This window comes from Andrena cerasifolii, chromosome 13, assembly GCF_050908995.1.
Source record: "Andrena cerasifolii isolate SP2316 chromosome 13, iyAndCera1_principal, whole genome shotgun sequence".
Classification (NCBI taxonomy): domain Eukaryota; kingdom Metazoa; phylum Arthropoda; class Insecta; order Hymenoptera; family Andrenidae; genus Andrena; species Andrena cerasifolii.
This window is the reverse complement of record NC_135130.1, coordinates 9,661,542-9,685,770: the sequence shown is the minus strand read 5'-3', so window position 1 is coordinate 9,685,770 and position 24,229 is coordinate 9,661,542. Positions and strand designations below refer to the sequence as shown.

The following is a 24,229-nucleotide window of genomic DNA, read 5'->3' as shown; positions in this document are numbered from 1 at the left end:
TAAGTCCTGTAATTGGGATATTGGTAATGAGGATTACATTTTGGTTTATAATCGTCGACAAATTGTTAATGCTCTTTCTGGATGTCTTTCACTGAAGTGACGCAGCAGATGTAATAGGATTAGGAGCCATGGAGCCTTCACCAAGAGACCTTTTAGTCAATTACCTCTTAACGTGCGCGATAACGCAATAATCAAGTTTCCCTGGCCTTCGATAGAATCGATACAGAAGGAAGTATGGTACATGTAGGAAGACGGAGTTAGGAATTATTGATACCCCCAGATAGGGTTTGGGGTGCATGTGAGTTAGGTCCAGGTATTACAATTGAAAGATGGACATTCATCAAGGTGAATGAGTCCTTCAAATAGTCCTCCACCACACCGCTCATCTGATCCCCACGCCCACTTGGGCCACCTGATCCGCCACTCCCAGCTGGCCCACCACGCGCATTTTCTCCGATTGCCTCGCTCTTTTCTTCCATCCGACGTAAAGTAGGACCTAACGTGTCGCGTTATTCATAGTGTAGCAAGTGTCGTTGCGCTGATAAGAGTTTCTACCCCGACTAAGTTAAGAAATACCTTTTTACTGCGCTAAACGGCGCGAGGACGGTTCGAAGTATTATCTAAGCTCATTTTTCATTCTTTTGCAGCGTACAACATATGGGGAGGCGTTCCACCCCGAAAATGTCGGCCCCCAAAAATCGGCGATATTCCAAAGTGAGTACCATACTTCCACCTTATTTAAAACCAAAAGCAGTTTCCTGAGAGTACAGAAATCTAAGTGCGGATTAGCTGCGTTATGTATTATAGTCATCATGTTTCGAGTAAATGCCAACTCCAATTCCCCACTGTTGAATCGTTGCGTCGGATAGACCATCCGTTGGGTATTCCGGCTTCCATTTCCGAACGTGTAAACTGTTGCCTCGTTTGTAAGTTGGTTGAGGGAGTCAAGCGGTGGATTTGCAAAGCGAACGTTTGAGTTACGCATCCCACCGGTCAGAAGCTATTAGATTTTCATCCTGTTCGATGATGTAACCTCGATTCATTTCACCTAACAAAGATTTTCGGAGGCCAGGAACCCAGACAGAGAAATTCATGGAGTCACGAACCCTACCTTTAACTTTTATTTCTGATTTCATGGTCGAACTGTATTGATTCCCAGATTTTCTTTTAATATACCAACTCTGTCATATCGAAAACGAGTTACGCCTATGTAGCGCTATACATCGTCTCGATTATCCTCAGTCTTCGAGCACTAGTCTCATTCCAGGCAGGGCGCGCGAAAAAATGGGGGTGGACGCAAGTACCACGGCCTAATCTACCATAATGCAGTCCGACATGCAAATAGATATTTTTAACCTTGTCTCGTAGGCGATCGATAGACGCGAAGGCGGCACGGAGCTCGTCTAAATAATTGCTCCTCCCTCGACGTCAGGCACAGGTCTTTTCATATTCTTCCGTGCAGACTGCATCGTGGACTAGGATGTTTTTCTCTGCCTCGAATGATTCTTTATCCATCGAAGCGGCGTATCGAGAACAGAGAACTTGGTGATTCCACAATTTTCAATAACCGGATAGGTACTATTTTTTAGAAGGAGCCGAAGTGTTTCATGACTCAGATAATCTGCAATTCCGGGGGTCCACTTTGTTTTATCAAGCGAAACCCACTCGCGGGTGTGAATTATTGTTTGTAAATGCAATGCATCACGGAGGATGTTTGAAACTTCTGTCCTACTAAAATTCATGGTGCTGGTATGATGAACGAGGGGATGCACGCGACAGAGAATTTTGCCGGGGCTTTGTCGTGTGAATTATTACACCAGTACTGATTAATGCTGTTCTAAGGCGACTCTACCTTAGTAGCGTTAGTATACTTTAGTCTGCGCGCCGGAACATTGGCAAATATTGGCTGAAAGCCCAGCCACCTTCCTCCTAAAGGAGTCCACTTTAACGGACACTTAACCCCATCAAGTTCTGACCTTGGAACTCATTATCGACAGATCATTTACTTGCAGTCTTCTTTTCTGAGTCTACATCTTAGGCTTACTAGTGTGGAAAGCTGGCGATACCACAATATGAAGTTTGATTCCTTCGCTACCTAGGGCAGTTGGTATCTGAATCATTCGCTTGTCAAGGGAGATGAGTGCTGGTCGTGACAGGTTTTCGCAACAATAACATGGGCCAGGAATAAGAGGACTCATCGTTGTAGTACGACCAGAGGCTACACTCGGAGTATGGACGGGCACGTCGGTGAAAAGCTCGATTTAACGCGCTCCATCGAGCTGGAAGCTCCGCGAGCCAATGCAAGCTCAACGAAGCAGAGACTGACGACCCGTACGCGTACACGCGGTTAACCTCCATGCATTTCGTCCTCTTTTCTATTTGTCCTCTCACCAGCACATCCCCTGTACCCCAGACCACCCGTTGGTCGACCCGTTTCGTGATTAAAACCATCGGACGATTAACTTCGATATATCCGCGGATCGCGTAACGCCAACGTGATGCTATCTCCATTGAGGTTGCGCAGTAGCCGACGGGTGAGTCGGGAATCCTTGAGGCGGAACCGGGAATATAAGTGGGTGAATGCGATTAGATAACGAAACTGAACCAAAGAAATTTGTTCTTTTCGATAATTTAAGGGAATAGTTGCAGTCCTTAGATCTTAAATTATTGTCATCTAGCGATACCGTGAGAAGGAGGCATTCATAGTAGAATACATTCCATCACTGGAAGCGCAAGAGTTAAGTAACACGTGCTGGAAGTATACATCGTCTCAGAGAATCGGTAGAATATATATGTATATTCACGGCACGTATAACATAGTTCTTTGAAGTTCTTTCTGCGGGTCACTTTTTCAAGGTGGTAGAGAAAAAAGAATGCACACTTGAAACGTTCCCTAGTGCACCTACAGCCGCTTGCTCATTCTCTGAGAGAATGCAGACTGAGGATGGCTGACCTCTTTGATGAAATGCATGGTCAGGTCAGAATTGCTCGCTACGACTCGTTTTGGAGTGGTTTCCTCTGTGAAGTACTTTTGTCGACATTCTTCAAATGAATATTTCAGGACTATTTAAGCCTTCCCTATTCACGTGGTGGGCGTGTGCCCGAAATATTGGCACGGAATAAAGTATAAGTGTGTGCCTTCTGCTGTAATTCATGGGTAACTCGTGATATCGGACAAATTGTTTTTATAACTACAATTGCCTCTACGGTTTAATAACGGAATGATTGCTATTTGTACAGAGGGTGGCGGGCAACAAAATCCGGATGAAACGCAGCAGTATTGTGTAACGTAAATTCCCGGCTCGCGTTGCAGATTGTAAATTACTCGAAGATCTTTGCATTAAGCAGATTGTGAGGCAAGCTTCGTGTTTAAAGGTGAGCTTCGCGTGAAGCGGCATCCAAAAGTATGAATAAGCGCCAGCTGTATTTCAGGAACCGAGGGAATTCGTTTCTTACGGAGTACGAAACATCCGTCTGCATCCTTTACTTTCTGGTTACTCCACCACTTGTCAGTTTTTTCGTCTACGTCAAGAACAATGGTGAATCCTGAATAACGGCAACCCGAATACATCTAGGTACGAGCACTTGCTCGACTCGCTGACGATCAATTTGCAGGGTAGACGGACGGTAGTTCAGCTGAAACCTGTTCGACGGATTGGCATTAACTCCCTTTTTTAGAAAAACCTTGTTCCTCGTAGGAGATCGACGGTTTAATCGGATTTTCGATCTACCCAACCACGTGGAAGTTTGAAATCCGTCGATTATAGTAAACTCCGTCGTTGTAAACCGAGATTGTAAGAAGGGTTTCATCCATCACCTTCCAGAACTTTAAAGATTCATCCACTGTCGTTCAGAAAATTAACCAACATAAGTTCTGCACCAATATAAGTTCTATTCTCGAGCAGGATTTACACGATTTTCGCCATCCCTCATCCCGCCGATTGCTAAATGTAATTAGTCCATCCACATTTCCAGGAGTATTAATGGGAATACAATTTTCAGGCTCAATGGATATCTCCGGAATCATACGGTTCGTGGTCAGACAGAAAACAAAGTTTATTAATCCTGATAATGATCAGTTGATAATTAGTTCCATGGATACTGTCTGCTGTACATAGTTGTAGAAAATTAAATTTATATGTACCTGCTAGAAACTAAATGGGATATAATTATCATTAGAGCAGGAGAGTCCATTGTCACTAATTTCTGTCTCACATAACACCTACTCCGGGTGGTTCCGCGCCCCTGGCAGCACCCACACCAAGAGGTGGAACAATGAATAGTTGCTTGCTGAGTTCAAACAGCCAATTAATTTTATTCTAACTATACAAATTACCTATATTCTCAACGTACTAAACTTTCATGTAGAAATCGCCGATCGTATTCGAACAATTCACCAGCAATAATGCTTCGTATATTTCATTTCTTGTGCCATCGTTGAGCCCATCGGAAACAATACAGAGTAGAATTCAATAGAATAGGAATAAATGTCGCACAGTCCAACAACTTTACAGATAAATCCCCGGAGCGTGTGGTGGCGGGTCGCCAACGGGGTCAAAGTTGTTAATTCCTTCCCCTCGTTTCGAAGGGTGAACGATCTACGCCGATTTACAGTCCACCGAAGCAGTTAATTTCCTCGACACGTCAGTAATTTCGTGCGAATCCTCGAAATGCTGTGTGATACGCACGATGCAACTGCACAGAAGGGCACCTTAATCAGTGCTGCAGGAGTTTATGATTCGCCCAGCTTGCGCTGAAGCTGAGAGCTTCGCGACTTTTACGACCGTGTTATTATTTTATTGAAGCCCATGACGCCATGGACGAGCTAACATTAACACAGAGTACTTAAAGCTAGGCAGGTGGCCGCAATTAGAATCCCATTTGTCGTAATTCCCTTTCAAATTCCAATACTAGAGGCACGTTCTTTCTCTTACGAACTTTCCTTTCCGATCCGAGATCCCGAATTTTGCTTACATTTTAAATGTACCATTCTTTGACTTCGAGGAAATCAGCTCGAAAATCCTATATACTCCACCTCCGTCCAAATGTACCGAAATCTGACACCGTGGAGCTTATAACTTGGAACGGGATTCGGAGTATTTGAAGTAGGAGCCTCGCAGGGTAACAGGTCTGAATCCTATAGGAGGATTCCGAGAAATGCAGCCTGCGCCAGCTAACGCTACTGCAATATATATATTTAATGACAAATATGTATAGAGCGCAGTGCAAGGGTTCTTAGTTCGTGCAGCTCTACAGCTCACAACAAAAAAATCTTCAGAACGTGCACAGCATACTCTCTCTCTTGAGCTGTTAAAGCCTACACCACCTTCTACTGCGAAAGAGGTAAGGCGATATCCTATTTGTCAGCTATTAACCCAGCCCCATCACCCAATACAAGGGTTATAATGGCAGATACCTCCCATAGAGCATAAAAGATGTCTCCTTCGTGAGACCAACATCAGCATCCGATCCATCAGCAATCTTATCGCAAAAATTCCGATTCCCAATCTTCCATGACGTCTCATTGCCCCAGGAATCTAGTCTCGCGAAATTAGCTCGCTTTGAGTGCAAAGTTCAGACCTCCTCCGTCCTTCGATCTCTCGGCTGGTTAATCGAGCAGCCGTTGCGCTGTTCAATAAAAAGAAACAGAGCGCGGCCGGCCTTCTGCCATCGAGGAGAAAGATCACTGATGCTATATCATCCGCTCTTTCCTTTTCGTTGTTATGTAACCAGCCTGTAGGAGGTTCGATCAGAGGCTACCATAGGCTGACAGCAATGATCGAAATAACGGGTGGGGTGAAGAGCACGCGGTCGCTACGAACGCCGCGACACGTAGTCAACAGAAGAACACGAGCCTGCGTGCGGTGTGGCTGCTGGTTGGAATCGCTCAGTGTTGCGTCTGGAGGATCCTGTGACGCAGTCGAGACGCTGAACTGTTGGTCTATAACCTGCAGTTGTGGTAGCGTACACTCTGTTCAAGTGGTGAACACAGAACTCGAAGTGTTCCATTGATCTGTATTCCATAGTTATGATTTTCACTACTTTCACTGGAGAACAATGAACTCTGAACCTCGGCAGGTGGCTGTGATAGTGCATAAGTCAGTCTCAAAGTGGTGATCCTGCTTCAAAAGTACTTTCACCCTAGCGAGTGAGTATTTCTAGATTATATGAATCATGTTCAATATGGAATATTCCTGTTTGCATGTTGTATTTCAAATTTCATGCTGATTCAAAGAAACAACCTCAGGGTCCTGGATTTATTTACAAGTCACCCAACGTCATGGATAGCGTATAGGATTATTTCAAGCACATTTAACAGTTTCCATGTTTTCTCCCTTCTGCGAAGCTATTTCATGTTTTCTTTTGGAGCGAGTGGCGCCGTAGCATAAATTGTAATTGAGAGACATATTTTGCTGGAATTTCGAGATATGCAGCGCAGTATGAAATATTTTTATTGCCACCGACACAACCAACGTCCTTTGCGAGCGTATTTCAGTCCGGTACGCTTATGTTTGTTGTAAAACCAGCGACCGGGCAGCACAAACAAGCAATATTTGCAGCGCTCAGCTATTTAGAGTTAATACGAGCTTCGGGAAGTAAAGTTGAACGTAATGTATTTTCTAAACCGTTAACTCCTCCTTTCACACGATATTTTGTATCTATTCCATTTGGTATTCCATCTTTTTTTAAGAATACACGATCTATATTTATCCATTAATTAAGCCATACGATAGCTTAATAGGCTCCTGCGATAAGAATCACAAAATGTTTTAGTTATATCAAAGCGAGTGCCAACGCGAATTTCTCAAATATTTACGCTTTCTTTCGAAATTTCCAACGAGCCACATTCCGTATATCGCAACATGTACAATATTCGCAACGCAGCCGTCCTACTATTTGTTAACGCTACAGATTAAATGCAAACTTTATCGTGGAACATCTATTTCATACGAATTTTTATCAGCATTGTGTTTTCTGTTGGATATATTGCGAAAAGTCGTTCGCAACCTTTGACCGCGACTTGCATAATTAAATACGACCTAAATGGACGATAATAATATCCATCGAGTAAATAAACGACGCACGCGTCACTGAACTGATAGCACGGTGGAAACAGTTTGTTTAAGTTTTCTCAGCTGTGTTTGACGTATCCCGTGTACATATGCACACGTGTTGCAGATATTTGCAATGAACCGATACTACAGGAACTTGAATTTTGGTATGCCATAGTCGCTTGATCTTGTCCCTTTGCGAAAATAACTCGATTTTTTTGTTTTATATAGCGTAACGCATCTCTTTAAAGGCTATACATCGTTGTATCTTGATCTAAAGTGGAATCGATAATAGAATTTCGACACCATTTGGATCCTGGGTACCTGCGATTTCTTCTTTCTATTACTCATAAATATATGCACACTCTTCAGAATACTTTTTATGGAATACGCTCGTTTTATCGCGGATTCGAAATGTTAAACAGGGAACACACACATATTTTGGTGCGATGTTCATTATCTCGTGATTACAGTTTCGCATTTTGCATTAATTAAGCTTCAAAGGAGCACGATGCTTCCACAACCGGTTGGGAAATATATATTAACATATTTATATGGCAATGGTTAATTTATATGCAAAGATATTTTTTGTGCTTGCTGGACGGCGACATTTTCAAGCATGGAAGCTTCAATCAACGGTATAAAATAACGTACCATGGGGTCAGTTTTTACTGAACCAGTATTCACGAGTGTATTTCATATACCAGATCTTTTACAAAGCTCTTTTAGAACTCGGGGCAAAGTATTTCGAGTGCAATAAATTTCGTTCTCACTTTGAAACCTGTCAGTCGGAATATCATGGATAATTCATCAAATCGGTGAACGATGAGCGCATCGATATCGGTTTAATCGGTGCATCGACAGAACGTTATTAAATCTGTCGAGCGTCGGGATCGGTGCCATGGGGAAAGACAAACGGTGTCATACGTAATCAATATGCGTCGTTCTGCCAGCACAAGTCGGCAAGTTCCATAATATAATACCAGCTCCGATAAATCTCGCCGCAATAGACATGACGATTGATCGATTAGGGACCAATACATCGCGCAAAGTCCCATTCAGGTTCTACCTTAAACGGGTGGGAGGAAAACCTTGCCCACGGTTCTAACACTCTCGAAGGTGTCCGATATTACGTGGTCACAGGATTAAATGGACTCCGAGAACACTAGTGCTCCAGAGTACTAGTGTTCCAATGCCCTAATTTTTTTAAACCGTGGGCTATCCCACGAACTCGTGTCTCAGAGTCCTACAATTTAAAAGTTGTAGAACTTTGGTAGTTTAATATTTGTACCACAGTCTACGTCCTCCAATTCATTACCGCGTCCATACCTGGGAAAGTAACCGCGGATCAACTAGGAATGCGATTAATTAATGAAACTAACTGTAATAGCATCACGCATCATCGGGTAACAGATCGATAAATTGTTAGCAAGGTGCCAGGGCAAACTTATTACTGTTCAACTGTTTCTTCCGGTCATTTTGACCTTCGGCTATCCGGCGGCCGGGTCAATTAACGAAGGTAATTAACGTCCACGTCTGTGTGCTCGTTTCAAGCATCGACGCGTTCGTTTCGATATCAGACAGATTGACATCGCCGTACATTTCTCGTTCTTGAGGCGACTTCTATCTGGTCGAATCCGAACATTACTTGATAATTACGCACATGGTAAACGCTATTTTACCTTAGTACACGGTATGCCGTGTTTCACCGATGCAAAAATAGAGCCTACAAATTCCATTAACTCGAGTACATACGCATCAGCCTCGCGAACAGGACGGATGTGGTTTCGAGTGCCGTTCTACGTCAGCCCCAAATCTCGGCTTCAAGTTGAGGGAACGTTAAACGTATTGCGATTCGATTGATCCATGTGATTATTTGTGCCACAAAGTCAATATAAATTACCAGAACCGACAATATAAAGAGCTGGTACAGAGGACTGTAACTTGCTTTATTGTTAGTAGTCTGCTACATCATTGGAAACTTAATATTCTATTCTATTAGTGAACGATGATAGAGGTCCTCCAAACTTGGGCGGTAGATAATAATACTACGGGGTTTGGAGGTAGCTACATGAGAGGTTTTCGAAGTTCCTCGAGGCCTTAAACTGGCTTCCAGGACTGGCAGGTACACTTTTCTGAGTACCCGTATATCAAGTTCTTAACAATAGGAGGGCGGAAGTTCTCTCACTGTTGAGGAAACTGGATAATGGCGTAGCTAGGCGTAAAGTTGTACGCGCGGGCACACTCCCCTCAAGCTGACAGCAAGTTTTCGGTGGAACTATTGTCGTGGAGGGATGGTACTTAACCTTCTTAAGGTCAGACTAGGACGGAGATGTCAGACTTCGCTTATTAAAGCTATAGGAGACATTAACTGATTAGAAGTTTCGCCAGCATAAGAGCTTCAAAAGGCTATAAAAGAGGATTTTTAGGCATATCGAATGCCTGTATCTTAAAACTTGGCCGCGATATATCCACCCTCATTGGCCATAGGCACCTTACGAACCCACGTGAATGAGCACAGACAAATTCTTGAGCACGTAGACTGGATAGGTAATGGATTGGTATGACCGTGGCATAAATTTTCAAGTGTATGCAAACTGAAGAACTTTGAAACTAGCTCTGTGTAGGTGCCTCGAGAGTAACTATTTATTAGTGGTAAACTTGGTACAATCGTCGAAGGACTAACCAACACGTTTCTTGGAAATCAATTCTCCGATCAGCGTTTCCGGACCTTATAAGCGAGTGGGAGGATTTATGCATCTCCATAAAACATCACGTAGTCCCGCGTCCCATGGGGGCTGGTTGCGTCAATGTTCGTCACGATCGAGAAACCTGACGCTAACAGCCTTGCTGAAAATTTACGAGGATAGACGCGCCACTATCGCATGGCCTTATTCAGTTAATCCCTTTGGTTACAGTGGAAATTCCTTTTCAAGCAGAAATCCCCATGCACTGTGTATCAAGTCATTACGGCTCTAATTTGATATCTTCTAATATTTAGTTTCTGTGGTTCTCTATTTCTGAGTACTCTGTATCGGATTTCAGAGGTAACGTAATGCACCATTACTAATGGCGTTTATGGCACCGCATAAAAGGTGATGGCCTCTAGTCTATTATTTCAGCCCACTAAGCCACGATGTTGGCCACATAAATATTTCTTAATCCCATTTCAGCGAACGTGAGCGTCCTTTATTGTTGATGACATCGACGGATGTCAAATAATACCTGTCCTTGGACATACATTTTTTGGCGTTATTACGTCACCGACAGCCTTGATGTGGGCAGATTAATATCGACGCTATTGCTTGAAATAATGAGAAAGCTGGCCGCGGCGTAATACAAACGGTAGGGCGGTAATGATAAGCGTAAAAGCAGCAACAGCGATGATGAAGTTCTGTTTAGGCATTAGTTTGCCCTAGTGGGCGAAGTTTCCAGAGTTCTAGGGCTCGAACAGCTTTAACAATCTAAAATCTAGGGACTTAAGATCCCAGGAGTTCTAGGACTCTCACGGGTCAGATCTTCAATGTACTTACTAGAATGCCCATTGTCTAGACTCTAGAGCTTTATGATTCTGGGACTTGTGTTCCAACAATCAACTGTTTAGCTGTCCAAGTACTCAATTTTAATTATATAACTGACACACACTTTCAAGTAGGCAGTTCACGGAAAAAGAGCGCGTCCAAGTTTCCAGGTTAAACCGTGAGAATATTCCATAGTGCATTCCATCTCCGAACGATTCAGTATTCGTTTGAAAGGAGATCGCGTTCAACGGAAAATAGCGAACACCCGATTGAGGAGAAGGAAGCACAGAAGCGCCCAACGATGATCGAATTGGACAAACACTTTTTTACATTACACTTCGTCGAATACACAGACATCGATCGTGACTACGCTTACGGGCGATGTACTTTACATATGCTTGTGGATGCGTGAGTGTTACTGTAAATGCGCGAATGGAGAAGGTAAATACTCTAACTTACCTTTGCACTCGTTTGAAAAACAATTTCTGACACAGATATGTGAACAAGTAACTTAAAGTCTTGTCAAGTCTAATTTGTATAGCCTTCAGTTCTAAATCATCTTATCTTGACCACGTCGACAAAACTCAAATCAGTACATACATCTTTTCATTTATCAAGTCCATTCATTTATCACGTCTGGAATTTTGAAGGAACCACAATAGTGGCCCACTGTTGGTACCTTTTGTAACGTAATTTCTCGGCGAGTTTTAGGTTTAGATGTTTACTCTACCTAGTACATGGCGTAGGTTACAAATCCTCCAGCAAGTCCCAAGCGATCTGATTTCGCGTGGATGCGCAACGCGTTTCCTGGTGTTCATGCGTCGAACTCACCGCTGAATTTCCTGAGGGCCTCGTACATAACTGCCGAGTAGAGATCCAATTTCCGAAAGAGCGCCCCAAGCCCCCCGGACCATTCCTGTATCGAGCCTAGTCTTCTAACCCGTTCCATTACCGCTGTTAAGACATGGATTTGGGAAATATCAGCGACTTGTTCATTTCTAATTTTATTGAAGGCAAATATGAGGTGTATGCTACTACTTCATTATTCTGCGACTGGCAGTTTCAAACTTCTAGCAGAATTTATGTAAAATTCTTCCTAGTTGCAGCATTACCCATACCTACTACACTAGGGGCCGGCATGCTAGTAGTATGTTAACTTAGGATACGTATCAGGCGTTAACTTATTGCACAAGACGTCACTTGTACACATTCGTTGACGTTGTCAGCCCAATGAAAATAGTGGACTGAGAACTGATCACTCCGTAAATTCATCATTCTGCACTCCAGTTACCCCGAAAATTGTTTCATCGAATTCGGTAGCTTTCGTTTATTGAATTAAAGTGGAGTGGGGCGTAGAGTGGAAAGTGGAGTGGAAACTAGACTAATACGTGAGCTCGTCGAACAGGCGCGAAGCATGTGTGCTTTTTGCGTTCGGCAGACTGTTATGCTCGCGTGTGCACGTGAACGAGGCCTGTAAATCAGACAGGTGCAAGCGCGTGGGCGACGCAAAACGCGACGCGATGTACATTCCGGTCCGTTACGTGCTCGTCGTACGTAAACGCAAGAGCGAAGTATCGTTTTTCTACTGATCGGGGCACTTTCATCCCACGATCTTTCATCCACCAGTTTTCACTGCAAGCAAGAGCCAACTGGCTGTGAAAAAGCAGTTAATACCATCGCACTAAGTGGCACTGCAACATGGAGGTATCTCGGAGTCACTTCCATGTGGATGGCCACTGCGTGGCCTTGCGATTATCAAACCTGTCATCCATTTGCGTTTTCTTTTATCGTAACCGCGATAGGAGTCGAACTCGAAGGACTTGCACCATAGTTTTGAGGCGAAGAGTCCGGGTAGTTACGTCAATGTGACGTACATTCTTTTGGCGATAATGAGTGAGCTATAGTATGCCTTGGTTCCGTGAAAGAATCTTCGATTCCTGTATGAATTATTATATACATCTAGCAGTGCGCACTTGTTTCTTGATAGGAGGGGATTTAGACATATACCTTGTATACCCCAAGCTTATACAACTAGGGTGACGTTGACTACCCTTGTTCGAACTACTGAACATATTAGTTCATACTAGGTATAAGGAACTTTTTGCTTATTCAACTTTTCTTCCGTTTGTTTTTAGATTCACCATCTTCCATGCCCCACTTAACTGACCATTTCGTCATACCTCCCGTACTTAGTACTAGGTCTGGGTTAGCTTCTATACTGCCTACTACTAGGTCAACTGGTTGTGTCATTTCACACGGCTCTCATACCATAGAAAGGGTGACATCCTTTATATATCCCGCCATAACCAAAGTTTTGGATTTTACACAGCCACAGCCCCAGGGGAGACTGATCCTAATAGACAGACATATCGTTACCATTCTATACATACAATAAACCTTACCGCTTCGCTCTCTCTGACGCAACGTAGTACAAAAATTATTCCTGTCGCGCCTTCAGATAATTTGTGGGCGCGGTAATGATTCAATTTTTTGCACTCTGTCGCGCTGCAACCATTTCCTGCTACACTTGTTTCATTACATTGCTTCCCGCACACTTGCCTTATGAGTCTCAGGCTTCCCCGCAAAAACAGTGAAACGACGTGCGTTCCAGGGAGAATAACATGCGTACACGTAAGATGATGCACGTGTCATGGACTTTTTTCGTTTCAGACCGTATCACTATGAAGTCAAGTGAAAATGGCTGAAAAAGCGGCAATTTTCTGAATTTACTCGCAATGTATCAGTCCCATTCATAGCAAGTACTTTTTTTCAAAGCAGAGATTCCGCAGAACTTTCTCAGTGAACGCTACGTAACCCTATCCTTCTGTTATCCTGACTACTTAAACTTGTATCCCGGAGCTACAAAGCAATCCTGCAAACTTCGTGCACTCCTATCACCGTTGCTTCTGAGGTTTTTAAGACTCCTGAAGAAACTCATGAAGCTGATACTCAAGTTTCAGCTGGCACTTATGTTTTGGGTCTTTACAGTTCTATTAGTTCGTGGCATCTGGAATTTTTTAATCCGTTTCACTCGTATTGCAACTGACTCCAAAATGAAATATGCGTAGATGAAACCGCGTAGGGTCAAGGTACTTTGGCTCCTCAAAAGAGCGATAATTTAGCAGCAAGGAAAATATTTTTTCCTCTCAAACCGCTGTTCCGATCGTCGAGCTTGTCTCCGAGGGTTAGAGACGGCAAGCGTCAATTTAAATTTCATATTTTCGTCATTCGAAGCGGCGCGATCTCAATTGCAAATCACCGCTCCTCCAAGAGGCATATGCTCTGCCTCGTGGCCGATTTAATGAGCTCTGCTCCCCGGAGGCTGAAACTTCCGTCTGAATTGCTCGCGAAACTCTTCGGCTCGATCGCGACCCACTGCATCACAAATATCGCGGGAATCTGGAATTCCATGAACATTTCATCATTTTTCTCCCATTTTTATTCATTCCTGTGGATTGTCGCTCGTCTCATGGTATAAATTGATATACCCTTGCCATAAGGTTGGTTCCAATAGAACTAAAAGCATTCTTCTTTGTTTTGGTTGAAAAGAAAGAAAAAAGTAAATGTACAATCGCTTGTTTATAGTAGAGGGCGAGGTATTCGTGGGAATAACACAGTATCGCGGTCCAGTACCTGGTTTATCGTTGCTATGAATCGAACGTCCATGGAAAACCAGTTGAAAGACCGCGGTTTATTTTAGAATACGAGATTTCAACAGTGCACAAAGTACGAGTCCAATTTGCGTTTGACATTTAATCGGCATAACCCGCCCCACCTCCCTTTGTATTTCCGCGCCACTACGTGTGACAGTGATCATCGATACGGTTCGAGAATTTTCTTGTTTCGTGACCGTTACCGAAAATTCGACCACTAGTCGGCTCTCAGTCGTAAGTCTGCCGAGTGCGCGTTAAAAACAATGATGTACTTCAAGTCTGTGCCCCAGCTCATTCGTTTTACGATTATGCAAAATATATGATTACGACCCTTTCTACTTCAGAACTTAATGTACCCGACACAGTTCCAATCGTAAATTGTGAACGCTATTTTATACCAGCGAGGACAGATTCGCTAATATTTTAACGATAATACTGCAAACAGATAGGATAGTGGGGCCACATAATTGGAGCACAGTTATTTAGGACCGTGTTAAAAGAGTTAATAATTCTTTACGGCTGTTGGCGTTCAATATGAACCGGTTAAGGATTCGCATCAAAAGATCTACCTACGCGTATACATAATTCATATTGCATCTTCCATTCTTTATATACACTGGTACGTGATGAACATTCGTTTCGAATCAACTATTCATAAGCTTCGTAAAAAAAAATATTTTCGTGCCGGTATTTTGATTCGCGAACTCCAAAATCATGTTTAAAATCTTATTTTAATTGAAATTTGATAGAAGTAGGGCCAGAGGACATTATATAAGTCTAGGCGTCAGCTACATTGCTCCACCAGTAGGTGATCCTAGATTGCACCATTATTTTTTACCCAAAACTTGGTTTTAGGCACACCGCCATCGACGAAGAATCGCCAGGATCCATCTCTAAGTCGTTGCCGGTGCCTTCCCTCGACTTGAGGGACTCCTCGCTAAATGCACCGCTGGACTCCGCGACAAACATCGTATTTCCATTAGACACTAGCTCTGCTACCGAGCACTTATCCTCGATTCAACAATTCAAGCCGAAGAAACCTGCTGCGGCATCTACGGAAACGGGCAGGTTCTGGCGTCCACAAGGGGCAGAGCCGCCATCGCTAAGTTTCGTGAGCAGAGTTCAGGATTCCCGCTCTCCGGGACAAGAATCGATACTCAGGCAGGAAAGTTTCTCGAAGAGGTTATCAGGACTGGGAAGATCAAAAGATCGCCCAATAGAAAGATTCGGTGACCCAGACAGCAAGGTGCCCATCACGCTGCCTTCCAAGGAGGCCACTTTGGTAACAAAGGAGCGCGAGGACTCGTTCAGGATTCCATCCAGTCCCGAGGACCTGTCCGACCAGGAAATCATCGAGGTACGAAAGGACAGCGCGCTGTTCCTCGAAGAAGCAGAGGGACTGCCAACCCTTCGCGATATTCTGAAGTCTAGGGGATCTAAAATCATTAGGCCCAGGAGGGAGAGCAGCGGCTACGCGAGCAACCTGGGCACCTTCGACGAGGACAGGCGGAGCTCTTCATCCACAGACGTACTACAGGACCTGTCCTCTTTCCCGAAGGAGAGACGGAGATCGTCCACTGGCCCCAAGCGACTGAACTCAAGGGTACTAGTTTGCAGAGCTGAAGAAAGTCTAACCGAGGAGGTCGCCGACTTAGTGGCTGACAGGATGCCGACTACGGAAGTGCACAGGAAAGTGTCCAGCGTAGGACTAGACATGCCGAATATCGACGAGGTAAAGGAGGCGCTGAGGGAAGAAGTATCCTCCAGGCAAGCCTTGGACAGCCTGTGTAACCGCGTGAAGCACGTGACTGTTGGTGAGTACTCCTGAATACTAACTGGTTAGATAATAACCTCTACATGGTTAAGCTCTGAAATTCAATATGCTGCTGCTGAGATATGCGGGACTTGAAACTATAGTCGTAGGGGCAAAATTGGGTCACTGGTTTTGGCAGAAAATTGGGGTATCCGAAGTTGAGGTTTAATGTATCCTAGTTTGTTGGCGAACAGATACTGTGCAGATAGACGATGTCATGTTGGTAAATAAATGGAATTTTCGTCAGAATAGTTCCTCCTCGACTGTAAGATAACATACTTTTTGGTTCAGTGCTTGTCGTAAAGAGGATATGTTCAAATCCATTGTATTTCTTTTCACAATGCCCGTGATTGCAGCTAGTAAAACAGTTTTATCAACTACTTGACGCTCTCGCTCGCGAGCATAACAACTGAACTTACCTAAACTTTGTAACTCAAACTCCCACAGAAAGAGTGCTCTCCATAAAATTAAGCAGATTATCTTAAAACTAACTGAACTTGCGGCTCTCTCGGACCGAACCTCTCGGCTCTCCAAACCAACTTTGTTCCCATGGGATAACACACTTTAGATCCTCTTTTCCGTATTGCTACAATAATGATAAGACTTATTTACCTTCAAAGAGCCGTTGTTTCTTGAATTGCATTGAGAAGTATCACTTAAAGATGCATGCCAATAAACTGTAAGAACACAATCACTTTTGTTCACCAGACGAATTGTCCACACACTGTCGCCTGCTGGGAGACACAACAGACACCAATGTTTCACTGAAAGCTGAGGCAGAAGTTCTGAGTGCATCAGAGACTTGCATCACGCCAAGACTGCAAGATACGTCTGCAGGTGTTATTGACACGTCCTTCAGTGAACCGATCAATCGGCTCTCGACTTCGCCAACGTCCAGGAACATGTTAAATCGAGTGGTTCATCAACGTGTTGTCCCGTTCTCCCCGAATTGGAATGCCCGGAGTGTCACTGAAGATATCGAAAAGCCCAATCAAGACTGTGATCGATTAAAACTTAAAATCGGCGTCGTGAGATCTGGGATCGACGAACCTGCAGATTGTTTATCAACCAAAGTGATCAGAGAAAAAGTAACTGATCCCTCTACAGATAACAAGCAGTTCAAGGTTCATCCTAAGTCGATCAAGGTGTACCAATTGCTGTCGACCCACTCTGACGACAGGTCAGATGGCGAGCTACATTCAACGGGCAGAAGGATATCCCTGCAGATGTCCAAACAGGAAGACACCATCCACTGTGTATCATCTGCAGAGTCTAAGGATGACGTGGCTCTGCGTGAATCAAGGAGTACTTTGATGCACAGCAGCAGTGATTTAAGTACCCAAACGCTGGCGTCTATTGAGATCACTGACGATTCCCAGATCAGAAAGGTGTCCTCACCTGGCGACGTGGGTACGAGTCAGAGGTTCCTTGGGGACGCCTCTAACGTTACAGTCAGGCCTATTTATCCTTACTGCCCATACTCCCCTTATGGGAGCCCTCAGGGATCGCCCAGGAACAGGAGGAGACCCCTGAGAGAGAGCAGAAGGGTCTCCATTGACAATAGACAAGGTGCTCTGCAGTTAAACCAGTACAAGCTCCTGGATAATATTGGGCAGGTGAGTTGAAGTGACGTTTTTACCGTTACAACTGAGGAGGTTGTTGCGAGATGTTAATTTGATGAGGATCAGGGGGATGAGTAGAAAAGAAGGGAACTTAGATGGCGAATTTAGTTCTGAGAGAATGGAAACTTCCATCGAAAGTCCAACTTTCTTGCAACAATTTATTTTAACTGGTTCATACGCGATACAGAATTCCATTCGCGCGAAATTCCCTCATCGAAGATATTAACCGTGAAAAAGAGAAAAGGTTAGAACGAAACATAGTTTCAGAAGTTTCCTTCATCAGCCGGAGTCACTAAGGTGAATTCTGGATGCCGTTCCAACTGGAGCAAGAGGTAGAGACTTTTTCAAAGCGAAAACGTGTCGTTCTAAGCTTTTAAGTTTCTCGTTGACGATTCAATCTGCCTCACTGGTCGTGTCCTTTCAAACTGTTCTCGAAGTTGAAATTAAATCGCCTCCACCCGAGCAGCCAGTGCAATTGACAAAAAAAAATAATTATCCTACATCGTTACAACCGACGATAAGTAATGAATCACGATGACCTTTTGCACGAGGCATACATGTTGTTAGAGCGTGCATCTTGATAGTGGCAGCACTCGAGCGTGATCTCACGAAAAGCGAAATACAAGGGGTTCAGAAGAAATGGCCAGTAAACCGCTATTACTTTAAAGCCGCTCTCAGGAGGGTCGTTTAAGACCCTCGATGTCTTATCTTTGTCATCTGACGGCGGTCTAATGTTGAATTTTTGAAATGGGGAACAAATTATTGCGTCTACATTATCAGCGATTTCAGTTGCACGAAACTTACTACAACATACAAGCGAGAAAAATAAAAGTTGAGCAACTGCGTTTTTCATGCGTGGCATCGTCCGATGTAAAAGCAATCCCCATAAAAAACTTAAAAAAAAATTTAAAAATTACGCCAAGTACATCAAATCAAACAAAATCACAAAAAATAGAAGACAATAATAATTACAAAATAAAAAAATATGTGAAATCAAAATGAGCTGCAAGTACATGAAGGTGCTTTCAGTCAAATACTTGGCCTAGCGAGGCAAGGTCATGGTGTCGATGAATAAGAATTACTAAAAAACGCAAAATAATGAAAGTGTACTTATATTGCCAGAGTTTTAAATTGACAAATTATTTGAAAGCCCGCGAAAGGGAAGGTACGGGTATTGATGATCTGAGAATACCTTGCCTCGCCAGGCCAAGTATTTGACTGAAAGCACCTTTATGTACTTGCAACTCATTTTGATTTCACATATTTTTTTTATTTTTTAATTATTATTATCTTCTATTTTTTGTGATTTATTTTATTTCATGCACTTGGCGTAATATTTTTACTTTTTTGAAGTTTTTTTTATGGGGATCTCACTTCTTTTTACAAAGGTAATTTACATAGGGAATGACTTCAGATAATTTTTAATATTATATTATTATTATCATCTATAAAATATGTACAACAGTTTACAACCTTCTTTCGTTTAAACTATTTTTTAGAATTCTCCAAAGAATGAATATAAATAAATTGTATTGTATTCAAGTGCTAATCGATACTCTAATGTAGAGAAATACATATTTTTAACGGTAAATATGGTGTACCTTGGATTCTAAGTTTATTAAATATTTTCTAATTAATCGTACCGTTAACATTGATTAAATATGTAAATTATGTTATACGTATTCAGTCGATTAGTGGAATTGGTTTAAATTTGAGTTCTCAGATATGAAGCAAACATACAAGAAGAAAACAGAGCATCGAAGCTGAATAAAATCGTTTAATTAATATAATACTATGTTCCAATTTTTTTTCTCCTCTGAATTATACATTTTTCCACATTCATAATAAAATTCGATTTTGTATATACATGTTTCTTAAAACTCTAAAATAATAAAATTATACATGAAAATATGCTTATTGCATTTGCTCGTGCAGCAGGGTACTTTCTCTTTCTCTTTTGCTTCGATTATCTGTAAATATATAAAAGCCACATTTTAGTTACAACTTAACGTAGAATTTATATAGAAATAGAGTGGCATTTTGCTGTAGTAAGTATTAATCTCCCTTAAGTGAAAGAAGAGTGGAGGCCGCGTTATTTGGTGTCAAGGAACCTTATTACACCGTTTTATTCCCTTTGTCACAGGGCTCCTACGGCATCGTGAAATTAGTTTACAACGAGGAGGATGAAACCCACTACGCAATGAAAATTCTCAGCAAGAAGAAACTGATGAAGAAAGCTGGTATCTTCGGTAGAATGGCTCCTGGCAGAAAGGGAACTGCCAACCCTTTGGCTAAGGTCTACAGGGAGATCGCACTGCTGAAAAAATTAGATCACCCCAACGTGGTAAAGCTAGTGGAGGTCCTTGACGACCCAGACGAGGACAATCTTTACCTTGTCTTCGAACTGGTTGAGAGGGGTGAGATCCTTCAGATACCCACCGACAAGCCTCTGGATGAGGAGACAGTCAGGAAGAACTTTCGTGACGTGGTGATGGGGGTGGAGTATCGTAAGTGTCTCTAAATATCTCTACGATTCAGAGAATGTAACAAGGATCGCGCTAGTTTGAAGTTGAAACGGTTGGGTAGACAATTTGACACACTTGAAGTAGTTCATATAATAGTTAAATCCATGTTGATGCTTTTATCAAGTGTTTCGCGACACACCTCACAATTAACCATATCAACGTCATTACTTGAATTCATTTTATCCCTAAGTAGTTTTCTGGTATATGAATTTGGATGTGATAATCATCACGTTACAGTTATAACTTCTTTCTAAACTTATACGTTTCCTGGTGCTTTCTTTCGCAGTACACTACCATAAGATAGTCCATAGGGATATAAAACCCAGTAATCTACTCGTGGATAGTGACGGCCGCATCAAGATTGCTGATTTGGGGGTTAGCGCTGAATTGAGGGCATCCGGAGAATTATTATCCGGACCAGCCGGGACACCAGCCTTTGCAGCACCTGAAACAACAACACCTGGCGCCCATTATTCCGGAACTGTAAGTACACCTCGCTCTATAAGACTATTACTTAATCGATTCTCAATTTTGGTCTAATTTTGGCTAGTGAACAGTTAAAGTGCAGTGTCAAATGCGCCGAAAAAATAGCCGCCCTTCTTCATTAGTTTTGGAGCACAGAGCCCTCTGAGCATGTATTCTCTAATCACCGTTAATGACATCCTGAATCTCTCAGCAAAGTACTAGATGTGCAACATGTTACACAATTAACCGCAATTACCGTCTGCGTTGTTCATTGATTTTCAGTTTCGAAGCAAGTTGATTCGCTGTTGACTTGTTACGTTCATTCATGGTCACTTTCGCCGTTGTCCTTGAACGACAAGATTCATGCCAACAAGATGATCCATGCTAACGATTGAACGAAGTACAGTTATCCCTTTAAGAGTTAGTTTGCTTTGGTTTCTGCTCCGTCTACCAGTAAATTCCTTCTCAAATTTTAATTGAAAAACAAGGTTTCTGTAGTCTTATACATATAAATTCTCTTCAGTCAACCGCGATATCATTATTTAAGCCTCATTTTTCAATTAAGTATTTTTCTTTCTTCTGTTTTTCTTGTAATCTAAATACGCTAGTACGTATTTCTGCTGCACTAAACACAGAATTTCCCACATTTCTTCAATCACTTTTCAAGAACTGCCATTTTAAACTCGTTGCATAAATAATCTCACGGTCGATGCAACAATATGGAAAACTAGTGTAACAAACCGACCCTCTATTGAAAAGTTTGAGGACACACTTAATGTCTTCGCGCACGTACAAAAGGTACGATGCGAAAACTTATGAAACGAGTTTGCACACCCCGCCAAGTGACATCGATTTCCTTACATTATCGTAAAATATGCAAGTGAACTTGGAGTACGTAAAGTTGTTGCTTGGGAAATTAGGTTAAAATACGACCAGCCCCCCTGTTCGGTAAAACGTGTTAACTACAACGAAAGTTCGTTCAGCATCACATTCATAATTAACCAAGAAAATGTTCATGGATAAAGCTAGACAAAGGAGAGAAAACGTAGAACTTTATCGAGATTATCGACAATGTAGTCGATTTTTAGAGTTTCTCATGTTACTCGAGGGCAACTTATACTTCGAGTAAAAGCAATATGCATAGTTAACAACGTTATTAATTTTTAGCAGAATTTTTTTTAAATTGAACGGGCAGCAGGAAATGAGACGGTTAAACGCAGTGATTTCTCAAAATACATTACATAAATTTCTTCATTTCTGCAAAATAATTGCATTTGCGAATTAAATATTATTACTCTATTGATCAAATTTGAGCGCGCATCGTCATTCTCTTGGCCGGTACAGGAGATCAATTCAGTATCAGCTAGCTCATTGCTCCACGTATAGATGGCGGTCAATTATATTAGAATGTAGGGTTAGAATGAGGAGAAACGTCGGTACGGGGATCAGTGATACTCAATCAGACGTCTTCGTGCCACACAGTACTTTATTCCCCGCGTGGGTGGCCACGCGGTTAGAGAGAATTACAACGGAACTGCGTATATCGTATTATCGCTTACTAGAGAGAGGCAGAGACCCTTCTCTCCCAAGGTTCGAAATCAGAGTCCGCGCGTCGCTCGCTGACAACCGGCCAGCTCCCTACTCCTACACAGTCCGCAGGGAGGGGGACGACGCTCCCCACAAGAAATAGCGATTGTCATCGACATCACCAAATGTGACTAACTGAAATTAATACATAAAATGCAAAGAACAAAAGGGAGACCATTTTTTTTCTTCTGTATTCCTCATATTTTATCTTCCTCTATGTTCCGTCTTTTATATATAAAAATTTGCTATTGATCGATAGTTGGGCTAGAATTGATAACTGATAGTAGCCCTCTAGCGGATGTTTTCGTCACCACAGGCGACATGTTCATTTCCATCTTAGACTCCTATCGCATCGGAACGTTTGATCTCGCGATGTCGTAATATACGTGACGATTAATACAAAAGTAGTGAATTTCCTAAAATCAGCGAGCATTCTGTTAAATCACGACGCCAGAGAATGACAGAATGTGCTTGTGAGTGAATGTGCTGAAGGATTGTGAAGATAACAACGAAATACTATACGGTGCAGATATGAACAAAGCAGAGTCCAAGATGACTAACGTTTTTACTGGAGCTCCAATTGGCATTATACAACTCCTGGCCGACAAGAATCATCTGTGGGCACTGAAAATAGGTCCCAAGCTCCGGAGAAGTAATATTTTTGCGAAAAACATGAAGAGTGAGGAGCTAACGCTAAAGGATGATCTGACATAGAACGCCGTAGAAATCGGAGTAATGTAGGAGCAACGTATGAGTGTGAAGATGAGAAAGCCTCTAAAAGTGTAATAATTGTTACGTGTAGGAGAAATGTTCGGTACCACGTAGATTTGTTTGAAGAAAAATTGAACAATTTTTAAAGGTATTAAGCTATATCCATCGCTTAAGTTATTCTCGGAAAACAAGAGTAGATCGCGAATTCTTTTTTGTGGTAGTAAAATTGGAGTATGCGCACAACTGACAACAATTATGCTTATTTTTCTCTATACCTTCCTCTATATTTTCTTGTCATATGTTTCAGTTGTGTGACATGTGGTCTATGGGGGTGACACTGTACTCCCTGGTAACGGGAAGGGTTCCATGGGATGGTGCTGGGAGCATAATCGGCGTCCAAGCAGCAGTTCGCACTGAACCGTTGAAATTCCCACAAAAGCCGGCCCTCTCGTACGACCTCATTGAATTGATCACAAAAATGTTGGCCAAAAATCCAGCCGAGAGGATCACATTGGCAGAAATAAAGGAGCACAGCTGGCTGACCAATCATGGCACTGAACCACTGCCAAGTGAGGTTGACAATTGTCGACTTCCAGTCACTGTTACGGACGAAGAAGTAGAAAGGGTCGTTACTAGGATACCGAAATTGGACACCCTAATTCTCATCAAAACTATGCTAAAACAACATAGCTTTCAAGTAAGACATAGACACTCTTATAAATTGAAAAGTCCTGAAGAACTCTGTCTATTAAATTTTATCCATTCCGAACTTTAATTAATAAATCACAACGACATATTTGGGGCACTTTTTATCATTTTTTTTATCATTACCAGAACCCATTTTTGCCAAAGAAAAGTGGAAGAACAGCATGCGCGGACACGGTGATGGATGGCATAGAATTATGTGCGGCGGAAAGAGCCGAGGAAACCCTAGCATCGAAGAAAGGTATCAGGAACGCAAAAACTGAACGATTTCAACGAACTGGGAGGAGTAATTCTGCTCCCGATTCATATGACTGGCAAATTAATGGCAGGTAAACAATCTTAAAGCATCAATCGCTTATAGTTAACTATTTTTCATGAGGCTTGAGCAGGCAACATGTCTTACAAGTAAAAAAGAAGTAATTCGTAAAAAAATCTTTATCTAATTTCAAAATCTGGACCATCTTTAAAAACTACATCGAGTTGTTAATATCAGAACTACGCTAATTGCAGAAAAAACTTTGGGATCATTGTTTCACATATTTTAGTAAGGACTTCATAATGGCTCGTGGTAATTC

The 24,229-nt window shown here is 42.4% G+C and overlaps 1 protein-coding gene across 1 annotated transcript in view; it reads left to right on the top strand.

The window, feature by feature from the left end:
- Positions 1 to 24,229, top strand: part of LOC143375897 (uncharacterized) — a 42,177-nt gene that overhangs the window by 14,648 nt on the left and 3,300 nt on the right. Inside the window, exons 3-9 of the mRNA XM_076825519.1 lie at positions 648 to 714; positions 15,082 to 16,040; positions 16,748 to 17,655; positions 19,805 to 20,168; positions 20,473 to 20,669; positions 23,257 to 23,646; positions 23,784 to 23,983. Of these exons, the coding sequence (XP_076681634.1) occupies positions 648 to 714; positions 15,082 to 16,040; positions 16,748 to 17,655; positions 19,805 to 20,168; positions 20,473 to 20,669; positions 23,257 to 23,646; positions 23,784 to 23,983 (3,085 nt within the window). The remainder of the gene's footprint in view (positions 1 to 647; positions 715 to 15,081; positions 16,041 to 16,747; positions 17,656 to 19,804; positions 20,169 to 20,472; positions 20,670 to 23,256; positions 23,647 to 23,783; positions 23,984 to 24,229) is intronic.